The following is a 16,342-nucleotide window of genomic DNA, read 5'->3' on the forward strand; positions in this document are numbered from 1 at the left end:
TAGAACTGCCTCAGAGGACTTGGCTGTTTATTCTGGGCTTCCTCTGCCTAGAAAAAAGTGAAAGCTTGAAGTTGGACTCACTACTCACTGTCTTTTGTGGCAACCAAGGTCCTGTCTCTGTCAGACCAGGCCCAGGTACAGGTTCGAGATGGCTTGGATAATGATCAGTGCATTTTATAGTTCAGTTTATTTTCAGGTGACCTGAGCCAAGGAAAAAACACTAGATACCAATGAATATGGTGTTTAACAGATACACTGTTCCAGAAGGCTCAGACTTCTATGCTTTTATGAGGTATTAGTTTGCAATAATCTTCTGCTAAGAACATCTGTGGCACAATTCCAAGACCAGCTATAGAAGAATTTTGCTTCCAATTAGGCAAAGAGTAGTCAAGGGCTCTCTATGCCTTTGAAGATCAGGCAACTTCCTACTACGATTTTAAGAACCCATTATGAAGTACCTAGGTTAAACAAAAAGATCTGGATGATAATAAATAAATACATTTTCCCCAGCCTGAATATTATCTCCAGCGTTTTGCTGTTAGGAACAACAGTACTCAGACTGCAGAGCTGCTGTCACTTGGCACCGAGAGACTACTTTACAGACATATGCCTCTTGCTGAAATGCAAGACACATGCTTGTCCAGGAAGGAGTTTTGCTCTCAAAAATAATGTCATCTAAAACACACAGGATCTAAGTTGGAACCTGGAATAACTTCTTGTTACTTAGGAGTGGACTATACAGGAATGGATGTTGGCCTGTACAAATGTACAAATGGGACCAAACGAAAAAAGTTAATACTTTTCTGAAAGGATCCAGATAGGCAGGAGCTACCCAAGACTGGAGAGAGAGAAAAAAAGCTCTGATGTGAGCATGTAAGGTACCCGTGGCAGTTTCAAAGATGGGTTAGATCTGACAGACTGATTGATTTGCAAAAGTGCATCATCCATCAAAGAGCTCAAATGATGTAAAACCTTACAAGAGCCAAGGTCGACAGGGATAACATTAGCCTAACGCAAAATCTGATTTATGGTGCTGGCGATAGGTCTTTCCTTATCCATTACTTTTTATGACAGACAAGAAATTGTTATATTATGTGTAACATTTATTTAGAGCTTTTAAATCTTTTCTACATGGTTGTAGCACTACTCTCTCCAGTCCTTCCCATCCTTGTACTGCTGGATGAATGCTTTCTGTCAATGATTGATTCAGAGCAGCGCACTTTCCTTCTCTATGCATTCTGATAGGAAAAAAAAATGTTGTTCCGATTGTATCAAGCTGCAGTAAATCAGGATTGGGTTTTTTCTTCTCAGGCAGCGAGAAGGCAGCACAAAGTTGGGGTTTTTTTGGAGCGTTTTCCCGTTAAAAGGAGCCTCTATTTTTCATGCCAGTGCAACCGCTCTCAAAGCTCAGCAGCGGCCCCCGAGGCGACCTGCGCGGGGCGGCAGCTGCCCCCCCCCCCCCGGCGCGGCTCTCGGCGCTGCCTACCTGCCCCTCGCCCTCCGGCGCCGGCCGAGACCCCGCCGGCTCAGCGCACCGGGAGCCCCACCGCCAAGAGACGCCGACACTCAGCCTTGTTTTGCCACAGGACCTTTATTCACCTTTTCCTTTTTTTTTTCTTTTTTTTTTTTAAAAAAAAAGCTCATTTATTGGCTTCTCCCTCCCGCACTCCGCACCGACAGCCGCGGCCGAGCGGGGAACCGCCGTGCCGCGGGGCCCCCCCGCGCCGCGAACAGCCCGCACGCCGGCACCTGCTGCGGGCGGCCCGCTCCGAGCCACCCCGCCGCCCCCCGCGGGCCGCCCGCGCCGCCTTCCCCGCAGCAGCGGCGGCGGCACCACCGGGGCGCCCCCCCCCGCCCCTTCTCTGTCTCCCCCCCCCGGGCGGCGGGAGCGGGGGCGTGGCGGCTCTCACCTGCGCAGCAGCAGCCACAGGACGAAGATGAAGAGCGCGACGCCCCCGAGGCGGCGCTGCCGCCGCCCGCCGCACAGCCACATGGCGGCCGCCCGCCCGCCGCCGCCGCCGCCGCCGCGGCCCCCGGCCATACCGCCGCCGCCACCGCCCCCCGCCGTTACCGCGGCCTCCGGCCCCGCCGCCCCCCGCTCGCTCGCCATTGGCGGCGGGCCGCTGCGCCCCGCCTCCCGCCGCTCGCGGCACCTCCGATTGGCCGCCTGCGGCCCGCCCGCAGGGTGGGGCGAGGGCGCACGGCGCCTCGGATTGGCCGCGCCGCCGCCCGTCACGCGGCGGGTGTCCCGCCCCCCCAGCGCTGCGAGGAGCGGCGGGGCCGGGGCCGCCGCGGAGACGAGGTAGGAGGGGGGAGGGGCCCGGCGCGCGCCGAGCACGGGGAGCCGGTTACCGCCTCGCGCGCGACGACCGTTACCCGTCTCGGCGCCTCGCGCGCGGCGGCGGTAACGGCCGGCGCCCTGCCGGTCCCCTCAGGCGCGGGGCGCGGCTCCTCGGCGGCTCCTCCTCAGTGGCGACGACCCCCGGGAAGCGCAGAGGTAGCTCTGAGCCCTGCGCCCGTCCCCGCCGCGCACCGGGACCCCCGCGGGACCCCAGCCACGCGCTAACGGGGCCGCAGCCCCGCCGGAGGCCTCGACGCACGCCGGTGACGGTTTCCACGTAAAGCGTGAGGGCTTCTGCCTTCAACTGCCCTTATCGCCGTGCAGGCAAAGTTCACTTTGCAGAAGGTGCAGGAAAAGCAGGAGGGAGAAGACCTAAGGGCCCATTAGCAATGGCCTTTTATCATCTAGTAAGTATAATCTAAGGTCAGAAAATGTCTATAGCTGCCACTAATCTCCTCTCTGCCCGTGTCAGCTCCCTTCCCTGTGCCATGTACTAGGCATGTGGTGGGAGGGGAAAGAGGAGCTGGTTCTCATTTGAAGAAGCTAACACAGACCCTGTAATTGCGGGGGGAGGGAGGGAGAACTTTTTTTGCAAACCCCTACATGGAAAACCTTCTCTGCTTCCTCTGGTTAAAAACTTGAAATACTGCAGAAGAGAATTATCATGACCTCTGACACGGTTAGTAAATTTATTACCATACCTTTACTGATTTCAAGTCTGAGGAAAAAATAGTTGAATTTATCAATATTTTTACTCCTTCTACATTGTGCACAGCAGGGAGTACTGATCTGAGACAACAGAGTTTAGAAGTTTCTGTGCAGGACCATATTTTTTGAGTTGTATCTCTGCACTGCAAGGCTTCCTTGAGATACAGAAAGCACCAGTATCTGGTGAGAATAGGCAGAACAAGCACTTGGTACATTAGAAAAAATGTGCTGGGAAAAGAGAAAGAGCGATGCTTCTAGATAAACAAGAGGCATCCTGCTCTTCAATTAAAAAGCCGTTGCATTTAGCAAGTGATTAGAGCTGCAGTGTTTGTGGCTAACTTGTCCCCAGTGGTGCATTCAGCACCTTGGAGGACAGGCTTTTAAACAGGGCAGCTAGTTCCCTGGAACTGTTTCGTTGATAGAGAAAGAGGAACAGTGCTATGCAATTAGGTTGCACCTCCACCTCTGCCTGAAGTGCCTGCTTCAGTCCTGACTCAGCAGAGATGACCAAGAATTCTAGTGTTTCTCTTTCCAAGAGGGATGGGTGGCAGCAGCCCATTTGGAGACAGATGTTCTTATTCACTACTGTGATTTATATCTTTAGGCTGCACAATACTTCCCTAGTAACAGCAGCTCTGCCAGGCACAGAGTGCAGCTGTGGTAGCACGTGGGTGGTGTCCAGCTCTGTTCGGGGTCAATATAAGCCAGAAAGACTGTTTCCACTTGGGTATCCCCCTCTCCACTCTCACAGGGAGAACTGGTGAACAGAGGAGGGAAACAGATGATGCTGTAGCAGATGAAGCTCATTAAGGCTGGAGAACAGCTCCTGGCTTCACTCCTGTAACAGATTCCTGGCCACAATCATCCGCATCACCTCATTGGTACCTGCAGCAAGATGAGGGTGCAAAAGACATACAGTTAAGAGATGGTCCAGTTCTGCCCCCAATGAAGGCAAAGAAAATTCTTCCATGATCTGCAGTCTACAGCATGGAAAAGCTTTTCCCAGAGGGAAAACTTGAGGTGGCATTTAGTAGGTGTTGGGGCAAAATATAACTGCTAAGTGCCAACATATCCCTAAGGAAAGGCTTCAGATTGGTAAGTGCTGGTGCTCCTTTTTCTTTGGACATTGAGAGGACGGGGGCACCGGACATCAAACACAACTCCATATATGCCAACGCCCAAGTTCTCTGCTTTACTATATAACACATAACATCACACAGAAAGACTGTAGTCCCACCCAGTACAGGCAAGATCATGGCCCTACCAGGTACCCTTGTTCTAGGTGAAGGGAATTCAAAGAAGGGAAAGTAAAATGGTTAGCCAGCTGAATCGAGATTAGGAAAGGCTGCTGTACACACAGCTAGGCTCAGAAACTTAGAGACACAAATGTCAAAGACTGAAGATAGGCCAGAATCACAAGCAAGGAATTGTGGGGGAGTGTCAGCACATGTCTGTAGGACTAATGCAATGAAATTAGACAGAGACACTGCTAACGTAAAAGCTACAGATCTCCCCCTGCTGTGAGACTCTTACAATACACCCTAACTTCTCCAGAGACTTGGTGGAGAGAATACACCAAGTGCTCTTGGCCAGGGGGTTCACACACCTGACACCACCAGGAAACCTCATGCTCAGAGCAGAACTGGATTCTGAAACCCTAGAATCACAGTCATGTAGGAAGGGACCTCTGGCAGACCTGTTCTTCCCCTGGTACACAGCCAGACCACTGCTAGTGAGACCTCCTTTTACCTTCCAGGATCTGATGGACTCTGATGTCTCTCACAAACTGCTGCACAGCATAATCCTTCAGGTAGCCATAGCCCCCGTGCATCTGTAGAGCCTGGTTACAGATCTAAGGAGAAGATATCATCGCTGGTGAAGAGACTTGCATGGTGCTGAGGACAAGTCATTGACAGAAGCTTGGTAAGACTCCAGGAACTGGGGCTCAGTTTTCTTTCTGCTCACCTAATTTCATCTCTTAATAGAGGCTGGTGTGAATGCAAGGAGCTCTCAGCCCCAGTCAGCGCTGCTCTCAGTGCTACCATGTTACCTAAGTGCCGTTTCAAATTTTTGATGCATTTATGGGAACTCTATAGCATAGAAATACCCAGGAAATGCTTTACTTAACCGAGGCAGTTTTTGCTGCCTTTCCAGGGAGCTACAGATGCAAAAATCAAAACGCCAGATCACCATCTAGCGGTCAGTCAGGGAGAATCTGTTCAGGCTCTGATTTCTATTCATATATGACTCCATGCCTCATTATCTATCAGCTTGTGATAGAAAACATAATAAATAGGTAGCAAAAATCCAGAGGGCTGAGAAAATCCAATAGCTTCTAAATGTTACTAATCGAGGAAGATTCAAGGTGCAGACTTCTAGGAAGTGGTCTAGGAAAGAGGAGACCTGAACTGTGGATTGCGGCCTCCACAGGATGCAGAATTCTGTCCTGTAAAACAGCTTGGTCCTGAAATAAGGCTTCTGGCTCACTGAACATGCTCAGGTCTGTGTTCTGCAGTGTCAAACTTCTTTCTGACATCCTGGGCCCTAAGGGGGGTCTCCAAGCTTCTGGTTATGAGGCCAACTGAGGTTTGAGGAACCTACCGCAAAGCATTCATCAGTAGCAAAGAGTTTGGCCATGGAGCACAGCACAGCCGCATCCTCCCGTCCCTCCTGCAGTGCCTGCGCTGCATTGCGTACCATGAGCCGTGCTGCCACCAGGCGTGTCGCCATCTCTGCCAGCCTGAACTGCAGGTACTGCCAGCAGACAGCATGAGGAGAAAAATTAGGTCAGCATCTTCAGAGGGGCCTGTGTCCTGAACCACGTCCCCACTACCTTCATGCAGGTCTCAGGCCTGACACACTTTCTTACTCAGGAAAAGTCTGTTCCTGACATGAAGTTCAGATCTCCCTATAGTTCTACCTCTGTCTCATTTGCAACCTCTACCTCTTCCTCCATGCATGACTTCACATTGCAGCTGACTGATAGGTGTCACACCTGGGCAAAAGACCTCCCCTCCCACCTCTTGCCACCCAAACCTCCCTCTGAAGTAGGTGCTGATGATGATAACAGTCGTGCTGGGAAGAGTTCATGGCTACTGCAGGCCTAGCTTCTCCCAGGGAAGACCTTGTGAAGCAAGAGGGAGCTCTGGCTGTTTGCTCAGCCAGGATCAGGAAGAACACAGTTCTGGGAGCGCAAATCCAGTAGAGAAGTTACCTGATTGTTGGCCAAGGGTTCCCCAAACTGTTTGCGGACAGTGAGATGTTCTTGGGCCAGAAGAACAGAGGCATGAGCAGCTCCTAATGAACAAGAAGCTGGTGGGAGAAGCCAAGGGCACAGAGTGAATATGAAGTTAAAGCACACTGACAGCAACATGATCCTGGCCCTCCTCCCTTGGCTCTCAGCACTTTTTCTTTCTTACCAATGTTTATCCTGCCTCCATTCAGCCCCTTCATGGCAATGCTGAAACCCTGCCCTTCAGCTCCCAGCAAGTTGCCGACAGGAACAACGCAGTCTTCGAAGATCACAGCCCGTGTTGGCTGGGAATTCCAGCCCACCTGGGAAAAAAACAGAGCACCACCCGGACTGCTCGAGAGGCACCAAACATCCAGCTCCCCAGCAGAGAACTACTCAGCCTACTTTCAACCCCTTTTTCTCATTGCCAGACTGTCACAGAGCACCTCTGAGCCTGCAGTCTATGTGGTTTGGTCTCAGCGTGCTCAGTTAGAAATCAGGATGCGCATAGTTACAGAAAAGGCACAGATCCAAAGAATCTTGATATTCCTGAGATTAAAATCTTTCACTTACCTCAGGGCAGGTATTGCACAAACTTCCCCAAACCTAACCAGGACTTGGCTTGGGAACAACAAACCAGAGCCAGCTGGGACTCTGGTCCCATCTAAGAGATTCCTAGTGCTTTGCACAGGGTGGCCTATCCCTGGCCTGCATTTCCCTCAAGTACACAGGAAAGAAAGAACAAGATTCTTACCTTCTTCTCTTTCTTGCCAAAGCTAAGCCCCGGTGTCCCCTTCTCCAGCACCACGCAGGAGATGCCCTTGGGTCCTGGGCCTCCTGTGCGACACATGACCACGTATACATCTGTGTCACCACCCCCACTGATGAAGGCCTGCAGAGGGGCACAAGAAGAAGGGGTCAGCTATCATATGCTAACAGTGAGCCTGCAGCAGCAGCTGGGGTACAAAGACTGTTCCAGGCGCTGCCTAAGAGACACATCAGTAAGTATCAGAAGTAAATTCTGTAAAGCACAACTTCAGCTGCACCTCAGGGAGAGCTACCCAACAGCAAGATCTACTGAGTCACAGCTGAGGGGCACAGACCCAACTGCCAGGAGATAGATATTCAGGGACCCAACTGGACTAAGCTCTGGTGAATACTCTGCAGAGCATGTCATACCTTGGGAGAAATACAGAGAGATGAGGAGACAGTATGTTCTACATGGAAAGGGAAAGGACGGTGAGATCCAGGCCCCCTTGTGCATGCAGCACCATGTAACAGCTTTAGGATGAGCAATGAGGTACCTTAGAGCCATTCAGGACGTAGGTGTTCCCTTTCCTCTTAGCTGACGTCAGTAGGGAAGCTGCATCACTTCCGCTTCCTGTTTGGGAGGTAAGAAAGCAGCCAATGAAGCAACACGTCTCTAGAACCTGCAAATTCTCCTGGGGTTCACACTCTGGGGGACACAGGTTTGTACCACAGCCATTTCAGCAAACATCATCTGCCTCTTCCAAATTTCCCTGTTATTGCCCAAACGAATAAGAGAAGAAACTTGTCACCTCTGGCTTCCAAGAATGTTCATGTCCAGGAAAACCATGCTAGGAGTGAGGGAAAGGAGAAGATTTTTTTGGTTTAGGATGCTCACCTGGCTCAGTGAGGCAGTAAGAAGCAAGTTTCTCCATGCTACAGAGTGATGGGCAGAACCTGTGTCTCTGTTCCTCGTTCCCAAAGGTGTCAATCATCCAAACACACATGCTGGAGCAAGAGAGAAGGAGCAACTTTGTAGTCCATGCATGTGAACACAGCCCTAGAAGGAAGGTGGGTCATACAAGAGCATCCCCGACTGAACAGAGCAAGAAAGCTCCATGGGGTTCAGTCAAAAGCACTGAGGCTTGAAAGCTTATTGCTCCATCTCTGCTGCCGTTCATCTAAAGTACGCCAGGAGGCAGCCCTCCTTCCTCCTCCCACAAACACACTGCAGTGGAACAAAATGACATGCCACAGAGGCTGGGAGGAAGGAGATCTGCCTTCCATTGGCCACAGCCTCACTGCTCTGTGGAAGAGAACATTTCCATTTAAAGCATCAGCATTCCCTCAGTGCTAAGCACCACTGTCTCTTAGGGAAGCTGTACCTGGACCCCATCTTTTTGTGGAAAGTGTGCCCTTTACTAACATGTCTGTATTACCTAGCAGGATGAGGCCCTGATAGCAACTGATGCCTTTGAGCTCTGTCACAGTATGACCAAAGCAGCAAAGGATTTTTCCATGCAGGTTACTATCTATAGATGGTTCAAGTGGAAGAGCAGGGAACAGAATCCAGGACTTGATCCCATCTTGCATGCCACAAAGCTAAAATTACTTCCTGCTGGCATCTCAATTTTTGTAGCCTGTTTGTTTACTGCAGTCAAGGGATTCTTACAGTGACGTGTCTACTTGGGGTCCCAACTTTAGATAATAAGCAGCCTCAAGAAAGCTGCCCCTAGCTGGATTTAGAGCCCACAAAACAATTGTGTTTTTCAACCAGGCTGACACCGTCCACCACTCCGCAGACACACTCACTTGTGGATGCTCAAATAAGCAGTGGTGCTGGTACATCCTGTTGATAAAGCTTCAAAGATTATGGAGGTATCAAGTCGTGACAATCCAGAGCCACCGACATCTGGTTTCACATAGATGCCACCAAATCCTAGCTGGGCTGCCTTCCGCATTGCTTCCACAGGGAATATTTCCTATTGGGACAGCCAGAGACATCACAAGTGAATATTCATTATCAACTTCTGGTATATCTAGGCCAGCAAGTCCAATCCCAAACTTCCACAAAGTTAAGAAGTTAGTTGGGTGGGTTAAAGGATGGGCAGCTTCCTAAACAGATACCATCTTCAGGAGTAAATGCAAGTTTTCAGATGATTGTATAGCCTAACTAGGAAAGCTTCAGGGAAATTTCTGACAGCAGCCCACCCCAGCTACAGTAGCATCTTCAAAAAAAGTCTCTATAGATGGAATTACAGCACTGAGGAGCCACTGCAGGAATCCCTCTGATGAGGCCTAAGGACAATAACATCCTCAGGATCCTAGGGGAGGAGAGAATCTGATCAGTGCAACCCTTCTGAGGCTGTCATACCTTTTCATCCCACTCAGCCATATGAGGAGCCAACTCCTTGGAAGCAAAATCAAAGGCAACTTTTTGGAATTCCTTCTGCTCCTCAGTCAGGCCAGCAGATGCTAGAAGAGCAGGAACAGATCAGATATGTGCCCATAGCAGGGAAAGCAAGCACCACCATCTCTTCCATACAGCAAACAAATTCAGTGTCCCTCAACTTATGCATACAGTTCAGGGTCTCTGCTGCAGAGACCATTTATCTGTTCCCTGGGGTCATCATGAAGTGTTCTGGGAGAGGTCAATGGGCTTGGGAAGGGTCCTTCTTAGGACAAAACAAAACCAAGGTCCCAGCTGTGTCTGTCCACTCAGAATGAACTACATTGCAGGACTGAAACAGGGACTGCACAGTCCACTCCAGCTGTCACTCTATCTCAGTAGGTCCCAGCCCTCTGACTTCAAAGCAAACAAAGAAAAAAGAACCCCCCTTGCAAGTTGTAGTCACATGCTGCCTTTGAAAACTCCTGCTTTGTGTGCACATAAACACAACATTCTTCTTATAATTCCTCTCCTAAAATTCATCCAGATGCTACTTCTTCAATCCTAAGTGCAGTTACATTTAAATATTGAAGCAATTCATCTGATAAAATAAAGTGTTCTGAAATCTTTTAGGAGAAAACAGGGTGGGACACAGCTGTTATTTTGGCAACCAGCGATCGCATTCAGAGATCAGAAGATGACTTCAACCACAGGATAACTGAGACTTACAAATACAGTGCAGACAGTCAAAAGTGCCTTCCTAATGTACCTTTCACAGCGTTTTACTGAGTCTTTTTGAGATACTCTTTGGTGCACAGTCAAGTTTGAAGAACCATGAGGATCTAGGGCAGGTGCAAGGAAGGGGAAAGGGTTTGTGTTGAGGCAGACTCGGCAGGGCGCTGCCTGCATTTTCCGGGCGTCAGGGCAGCGCTGCCAGCCGCGTCGCGGTGCGAGGCCCGGCGCGCAGCGGGCGCAGCAACACGGGCACCTGCCTCTCGGCGGGCGGCACCCCCGCTTCGCCTCCCGGGGACCAGGAGGCCCAGGAGCGCCGGCACGGTCTCCCCCGAGACGGCCTCCCTCCCCGGGGGCCCGGCTCGTCCCCGCCGCGGAGCCTTACGGTCAATGCAGGAGGCGATCCGCCGGCGCCCCGCCGCCGCGCGCCGCAGCAGCAGGGCCCCGCAGCGGGGAGCCGCTCGCCAGGCCATGGCAGCGCAGCGCCGCCGGGGCACGCCGGGAGCCGCAGGCGGCGGGGGCGGCGGGCAGCACCGCAGCTCCCGGCAGGCGCCGCCGAGAGCGGCGCGGCACGCTGGGAGCTGTAGTCCTCCCTCCCGGCTTACACATTGGCTGCGGGGAGGGAGGCGAGCCTTAAAGGCAATGCCTTTTTTGCATAACGGTTACTGACTTCCGACTCCAATTGGGTGGGGGACGGCGTGTTTCCTCCTCCTGCGCCGAAGCTTGGGCAGGGCAGGAGCATCCTTCCCCCCAGTCCGAGGAGAGGGGGCAGCCGCAACCGGAGCTGGTGAGAGGGGGAGCTTGGGCCTGGGGCGGGAGGGATAGGAGAAGCTTGGCACGGAAGGTGGAAAAGTTGATGCCACCCCCTCTGGCAGGGGGAGGCCGGGCCAGAGCCAGAAAACTTCTGACAGGGGCTGCTGGCAGAAGGGAGCAGGGGTTGGTCCCGGCCGCTTGCTCCCTGTTTTCAGGAGGCTTTTGCATGCATATCTCCGAGCAGCAAGCTGAGCCAGACACCCCCAGGGCGAGGCTGGACCAAGCTTTGGAAACAAGCTGTTCTCACTTCCTCGACCGTGTGGTTCCCCTTGCATAGCAGGGAATGTCCACGCTTAGGGCAAGCGCGTTCAGGACTCTTCTCCACTGGCTGCTCTGCCGAGGAGAAAAGCAGCCCTTCTGCTAACGTCCATCACAGCACTGCTATGGAGGCCTGCCTGCCTCCAACAAGCCAAGGGTGTGGTGCTCAGCCAGTGCCAGGATTTGCACTGATGCAGGAAATGGTGCTGAGAGAGCCCGGGCTGAGCTCAAGGAAGGAAATATATCTGCTCTCCCTTTACCGTACAGCTTTCACTGTCCTCTGTCTCAGATTACTGTCCTCTTTTCAGCTTGCCTGAATAAGCAATAATTCTTTCTTCCTTCTCTCATTCAGCAGGTGCTTCTCAGTGAAGAGAATATAATTTGAAGAGACCAGAGATGCCTTGGCCAAGCAGAAAGAGAGACAAAGGAGCAGTAGCAGGTCTGTGCAGACATCCTAACTAATTCAGTATCTCTCACTTGAGGTTCCAGGCTATAGTGAAAGTAACACACAGTCATCTTAACTGTCTGTCTTTCAGAGCAACATGTCTTATAGACAGCATTTCCTCTGTAAAAGTGGGCTGAGCATCCATGTGTGACTGAGACAAGTCTAACAGACATACAATAAGGACAAGGAGGTATTCTCAGCACAAGGCAGTTAAGAAACATAACCCATTCCCATTTATGAAGAGCTTTCGGATCCTACACGTTAGGGGTGATCTCAAAGTATACCACCCTGGTAGCAGGAAGATAATGTGGTACCATTTGCAAAAAAGGACTTGTACTTGAGGCAACATTATCTGGTGCTTAAGGGATAAGATGGGGAATTACACAGTTGTCTGTGCCACTCATCTGCTGCAGGAACTCGAGCAAATAACTGTCTTCTTACCCTTTATTCACTTGTCACTAATTGTTTTCATTATCTGGGTCCTGGACAAACAGGGTTATGGACCACCTCTGAACCACTAGCACAGTGGAGGCTTAATCTAAATCTTCCAGCTACTGCAGTAATTGAAATAGCTTGCTTTGCTGCTGAATTTTGCTATTATTCACCAAATTCACTTAAATCAACTTTGTTGCCTATAACTCTGCTATTAATAATAAAAAATAATCAACTACATCTCACTGGGGCAGCATAGCCTCTCCTAGCTTTTTCTGGTAAACCCAAGTATAAGCAGAATTATGACTATTAAAAACTACATTTGTGCACACCACAAAAAAAATCCTCATTTCAGAAATGAGTTAGAAATACTCAGAAACACTGATGAGTAATGCTAATACCTTAAACGTAGCATCTGAAGCCCACCAAACTTCTGCTGCAGGCAAACATCAGTATGTGAAACCATCTTGGACAATAAAATTGTTTCAGCACCAGTCCTTGTCAGAAACAAAATGTGTTTTACCTGAATGGTCCTTTTTTGCTGTTTCTTTTAAGATAAAAAGGAGCCTGATGCTAAAAGAGCCAAAACTGAGGAAACTCAGAAAAAGGAGGAAGAGGAGAAGTCCACAAAACCTCCAGCTGGGAATTCCAAGTCAGGATGGAAGAACTGGAAAAAAGCAAAAGAATCCGACTCTGGTGGGGAGGAAAGCAAGCAAACGTATTGTCACTGGCTTCTGAAATCGGAGCCAGAGAGCAGGCTTGAGAAGGGAGTGGATATGAAAGTAAGCACTGACACCCATTCTAGTATTCTTACTCAGCAGAGTGTGGAAGCGGTTTCATATCTAACCAGAGCATTAGTGCCTAAACACTGAGTTACAGGATCAGACAACTTGGGTTGTTTGCAATAGCAACATGATTGTGGTTTTTTACTACTTCTCAACAATGACCTGTCCTCCTGAAAATAGAAAGATGTAATGCTGTTCTCTTCCAGCACAACAGCCTTAGAGTTTGATCCTTGTAGTAAGAGAGGAAATCAGGTCCTCGGGATGTTTAGATGTTCATAGCAGGGACAGCATCTATTTCAGATTCTGCCTTTACACTGCTGCAGTGTTCCCAGTATATAAAGTCTTTTCTTTAGACCCTAGGGGAGCCAAAAGGTTCTGTGAAGTTTGTACCATAACTGAAGGATCAACTAGAAACAAATTAAGCAAAACGTAGACAGTATGACAAAAAAGACCAGACCGCCACCCAACCTTAACTTGCATTTTCATTCCATTTGGCAGTTCAGCATTGAAGACTTGAAGGCTCAGCCCAATCAGACAACCTTTTGGGATGGAGTAAGAAACTACCAGGTAAGGAGCAGGATCTGGTGTTAAAGATGGGATCGCTGAAATATCAGTAGAAAATATACAGAAAATGAAAGGTGCCTCTTTCCCAACGGATGACTTGTCCCCTTTACCTGTTACAGTGCTGAAGTTATTTCCTTTTGGTGCACTCTGCCTGCTTTTACAGTTGTATTTTGACCGGACTATATATGCTTAATTGCCTCTACCTCAGAAACTTCTTGCCAGCCTGATTCAGGCTAGTTAATATTCTGTCAAATTGCTCAGTTTTTCTTTAGTTTGGCCTCTAAGGAGTTCAAACAGATCACCAGCCTTTATTTCCCTTGACACCTTCCAGCAAGTCTCTGCTTACCCACATACTGCGCCTTGTCAATGTACAGCTTTCTGTTCTGGCCTTCATGTGCAAAGGAGATCCACATACGCTTCCTCTGCCTAAATGAGACCAGCTCTGCTGCTTGTTTGCCGACAGCAAACTTAAGTCTCCTGCTATCCCTGAATGAGGGTGGCCAAGCTGCTAAATTCCCACATGCTTTCTAACCAGCAGATTATTGCTCTTTAGCCTTGTTTTTACTTCATTTCATTGCAGCAAGAAACATCTGTAGGACAACTGTAGGAAAGCTTATCTGAGTAGTTCTGAAGCACATATCCCTCTCTTGTTGTTTGTTCCTGTTTCCAGCTGTTTATAATGAAGCCCTGAGAGGGCCTGCCATGTCTCCTACAAAGAGCTCAGTCTCTTGTTTAAATCTGACAGGCACGGAATTTCCTGAGGGCAATGAAACTTGGGCAGCAGGCTTTCTTCTATCACAGTAACTGTAAAGAGCCTGGGATCGTTGGCATTGTCAAGGTGAGAGCCTCTTGCTCATTCTGTGTTTCAGAGAAAAAAAAAAAAAAATCTGTGTGTTATCAAACAGTTCATTAGCTCTACTTCTGTGTCAGAACAAAAGGAGTGTGAGAGAAACCTAATGAGAGCAGTGAATGAACCTAAGGTATCTAGGCTCAACAGTACATATCACAGCAGGGCTGACTCAGCCAGTCTTCTTTCCCCAGAGAGATGGAACCAAACTGCTGTGATCCTGCTGTCATTTCAGAGTGCTTCCAGCCAAGTCAATTGTTGCTCCACACTCAGGGCATCTGATTAAAATGTGACTCACTAAGTTCTGCTGAGCTGAGCCTGCAAGGCAGTTGTCTAAAACCTAGGGCACAGAAAACTTTTCTCTTTAAGAGGAGCACTTGTCCCAGATACTGTCCTCATGTATCCAGTTTTCCTCTGCTATATGTGCTCCTTCCTCATTGCTCTCCAAAGAGGTGATGATGCTTCATTGACATCCAGAGTGTTCTGGAGTGCGTCAAGCCAAGAAACGTGAAGGAAGGAAATGCCTCACATTGTTAGAATGGAGTTCAGAGGAAGCAAGGCTGATTTTTACACCAGGATTACTCCTTATGTCTAGTCAGAGCTTTCGTACGGGCATTTCATAGTCTTTGCTGACAACACTATTTAACTGACAAGAACGTGTCTCATTCTCTCCTTCTGCTTCAGATTGTAAAGGAGGCATACCCTGATCACACACAGTTTGATCAGAAGGATCCTCATTATGATTCCTCCAGCAGAAAAGAGAACCCCAAATGGTCCATGGTAATGTAGTAAACAAAATACATCTGTTTCAAGCTGGTGCAAGCCCAGCTGAGTTAGGAGTGTCCTCTCATGATATCATAGATCATCTTAAGCTTCTGTCCCAGCCTAGCTACCTCTTTCAAGAGAAAAGCCAGTCCTGATTGTTTTCTCTGCCTCTTCCCCCCCATCTTGTCCACAGGGCTGCCAAAATGAATCTCCCTAAATTTTCAAGTCTTACCTGGATGCAGAACTGACCTCCCTGCATTGCAGAACTGTGGGTTAGGAAAGACAATCAACATCTTTAAGCACCACTCTGGGCCTACAGCAACAAAGCTGTAGTTTTGAGGCACACTAAATTATAAGGAAGTGACTGTTCACAGACTGCTTATAACCCACATCTTCATTTTTTACTGTCTGTGGCCACATGAACATATGTTGTTAGTGGACGGTGCTAAGATCCATGTAAACAAGTGGCCTGCCAGAAGTGTCTGAAAGCTCTTGTAGCCTTGAGCAAGGAAAAGCTTCCATACCACTATAAGATACTACACATCAGTCATTTACTTCAGTTTAAGATCTTTACCCCCCCTCCCCAAGGTCTTGTGTGACATCTAGAGGCCATATCCTTCTCCAACCATGCTCCTTTGCTGCCCATCACTTCCCAGGTGGATGTCCAGTTTGTGCGGATGACAAAACGTTTCATCCCCCTTTCTGAAATCAAGGCCCACCACTTGGCACATAAAGCGGATGGAGGTCCCCTAAAGAACATGATGCTCTTCACAAGACAACGTCTTTCCATCCAACCACTGACACAAGGTAAGAACCTTCCCCTTCTCTGGGCTTTTGGTGCCATTTCTTCTAGAGGCAGCCCTCACCCAGAGAACTAGGAAGTTCCACTTACGACTTTTTCTTCCTTACCTTTTCAACGCAGAGGAATTTGATTTTGTCTTGAGCCTGGAAGAGGAAAAGCCACATTAAGAAACTGACAGCAGCACAGCTTCCACCCAGCCTGCTTCTGCCTACTCCTAAACCAGCATAATCCTCAAGTTCACTTGCTCAATCACGGCAACAAGAACAAGCGTGCACATAATTCAAAGCTTCATGTCCCTTACTTTGACACACTGTTATTTTTGCTTATTTTTAAATAAAGCCTTTTAGAATCATTCACAGCTACTCAATTTTTAGCAGAGGAAAAATCCTGCAATCTATCTCTGGAAAGAGATCTGGAAAGATCTTGCTTGAGGATGTTTACTACCGGAGCTGATGCAGTTCCACATACTAAGGAGGGACATT

General features: G+C 49.3%; 3 protein-coding genes across 11 annotated transcripts in view; 1 reads left to right on the plus strand and 2 right to left on the minus strand.

Annotated features, from left to right (window-relative positions):
• The window catches only part of LOC106490224 (beta-galactosidase-1-like protein 2), a 30,660-nt gene extending 28,647 nt beyond the window's left edge, over positions 1 to 2,013 (minus strand). For all 3 annotated transcript variants that reach the window (XM_067310178.1, XM_067310179.1, XM_067310177.1), the window contains exon 1: positions 1,911 to 2,013. In XM_067310178.1, coding sequence (XP_067166279.1) covers positions 1,911 to 1,993 — 83 coding nt within the window. In that variant the 5' untranslated portion in view covers positions 1,994 to 2,013. The remainder of the gene's footprint in view (positions 1 to 1,910) is intronic.
• Positions 2,014 to 3,016: 1,003 nt separating this feature from the next.
• On the minus strand, positions 3,017 to 10,645 carry ACAD8 (acyl-CoA dehydrogenase family member 8). 3 transcript variants are annotated; one of them, XM_067310087.1, is made up of 11 exons: positions 10,535 to 10,645; positions 9,403 to 9,503; positions 8,841 to 9,010; positions 7,927 to 8,036; positions 7,586 to 7,662; positions 7,036 to 7,173; positions 6,469 to 6,604; positions 6,264 to 6,361; positions 5,651 to 5,803; positions 4,799 to 4,901; positions 3,017 to 3,934 (listed from the first exon to the last, which is right to left on the minus strand). In XM_067310087.1, exons 1-11 carry the CDS (start codon positions 10,620 to 10,622, stop codon positions 3,882 to 3,884), a joined length of 1,227 nt encoding a protein of 408 aa, XP_067166188.1. In that variant the 5' UTR covers positions 10,623 to 10,645; the 3' UTR covers positions 3,017 to 3,881. The 3 variants fall into 3 exon arrangements, with proteins under 3 accessions (XP_067166188.1, XP_013805059.1, XP_013805060.1); XM_013949605.2 differs by lacking the exon at positions 10,535 to 10,645 and adding an exon at positions 10,187 to 10,516; XM_013949606.2 differs by lacking the exons at positions 9,403 to 9,503; positions 10,535 to 10,645 and adding an exon at positions 10,187 to 10,203.
• On the plus strand, positions 4,888 to 16,214 carry THYN1 (thymocyte nuclear protein 1). Of its 5 annotated transcripts, none has more exons than XM_013949609.2 (8): positions 4,888 to 4,972; positions 11,573 to 11,659; positions 12,653 to 12,879; positions 13,381 to 13,449; positions 14,192 to 14,284; positions 14,978 to 15,073; positions 15,715 to 15,865; positions 15,981 to 16,214. In XM_013949609.2, the coding sequence occupies exons 2-8, from the start codon at positions 11,617 to 11,619 to the stop codon at positions 16,025 to 16,027; spliced, it is 726 nt and encodes a 241-aa protein (XP_013805063.2). In that variant the 5' UTR covers positions 4,888 to 4,972; positions 11,573 to 11,616; the 3' UTR covers positions 16,028 to 16,214. The 5 variants fall into 5 exon arrangements, with proteins under 5 accessions (XP_013805063.2, XP_067166190.1, XP_013805065.2 ...); XM_067310089.1 differs by having other exon boundaries at positions 4,895 to 4,972; positions 11,576 to 11,659; XM_013949610.2 differs by lacking the exon at positions 4,888 to 4,972 and adding an exon at positions 10,799 to 10,936 and having other exon boundaries at positions 11,576 to 11,659.
• The last annotated feature ends 128 nt before the right edge of the window (positions 16,215 to 16,342 follow it).

The sequence above is a fragment of the Apteryx mantelli genome, chromosome 23 (genome assembly GCF_036417845.1).
Source record: "Apteryx mantelli isolate bAptMan1 chromosome 23, bAptMan1.hap1, whole genome shotgun sequence".
In the NCBI taxonomy this organism is placed as follows: domain Eukaryota; kingdom Metazoa; phylum Chordata; class Aves; order Apterygiformes; family Apterygidae; genus Apteryx; species Apteryx mantelli.

Coding starts and splice junctions, on each gene's coding strand:
- THYN1 (XM_013949609.2), top strand. CDS start 11,617: ATGCCTTGGCCAAGCAGAAAGAGAGACAAAGGAGCAGTAGCAG. Junction 12,880..13,380: donor AGAAGGGAGTGGATATGAAA/GTAAGCACTGAC, acceptor TCCATTTGGCAG/TTCAGCATTGAAGACTTGAA. Junction 13,450..14,191: donor ATGGAGTAAGAAACTACCAG/GTAAGGAGCAGG, acceptor TAAATCTGACAG/GCACGGAATTTCCTGAGGGC.
- ACAD8 (XM_067310087.1), bottom strand. CDS start 10,622: ATGGCCTGGCGAGCGGCTCCCCGCTGCGGGGCCCTGCTGCTGCGGCGC. Junction 7,174..7,585: donor ACGTCCTGAATGGCTCTAAG/GTACCTCATTGC, acceptor GCCCCTCTGCAG/GCCTTCATCAGTGGGGGTGG. Junction 4,902..5,650: donor CTACTGATGAATGCTTTGCG/GTAGGTTCCTCA, acceptor TCTTCTCCTTAG/ATCTGTAACCAGGCTCTACA.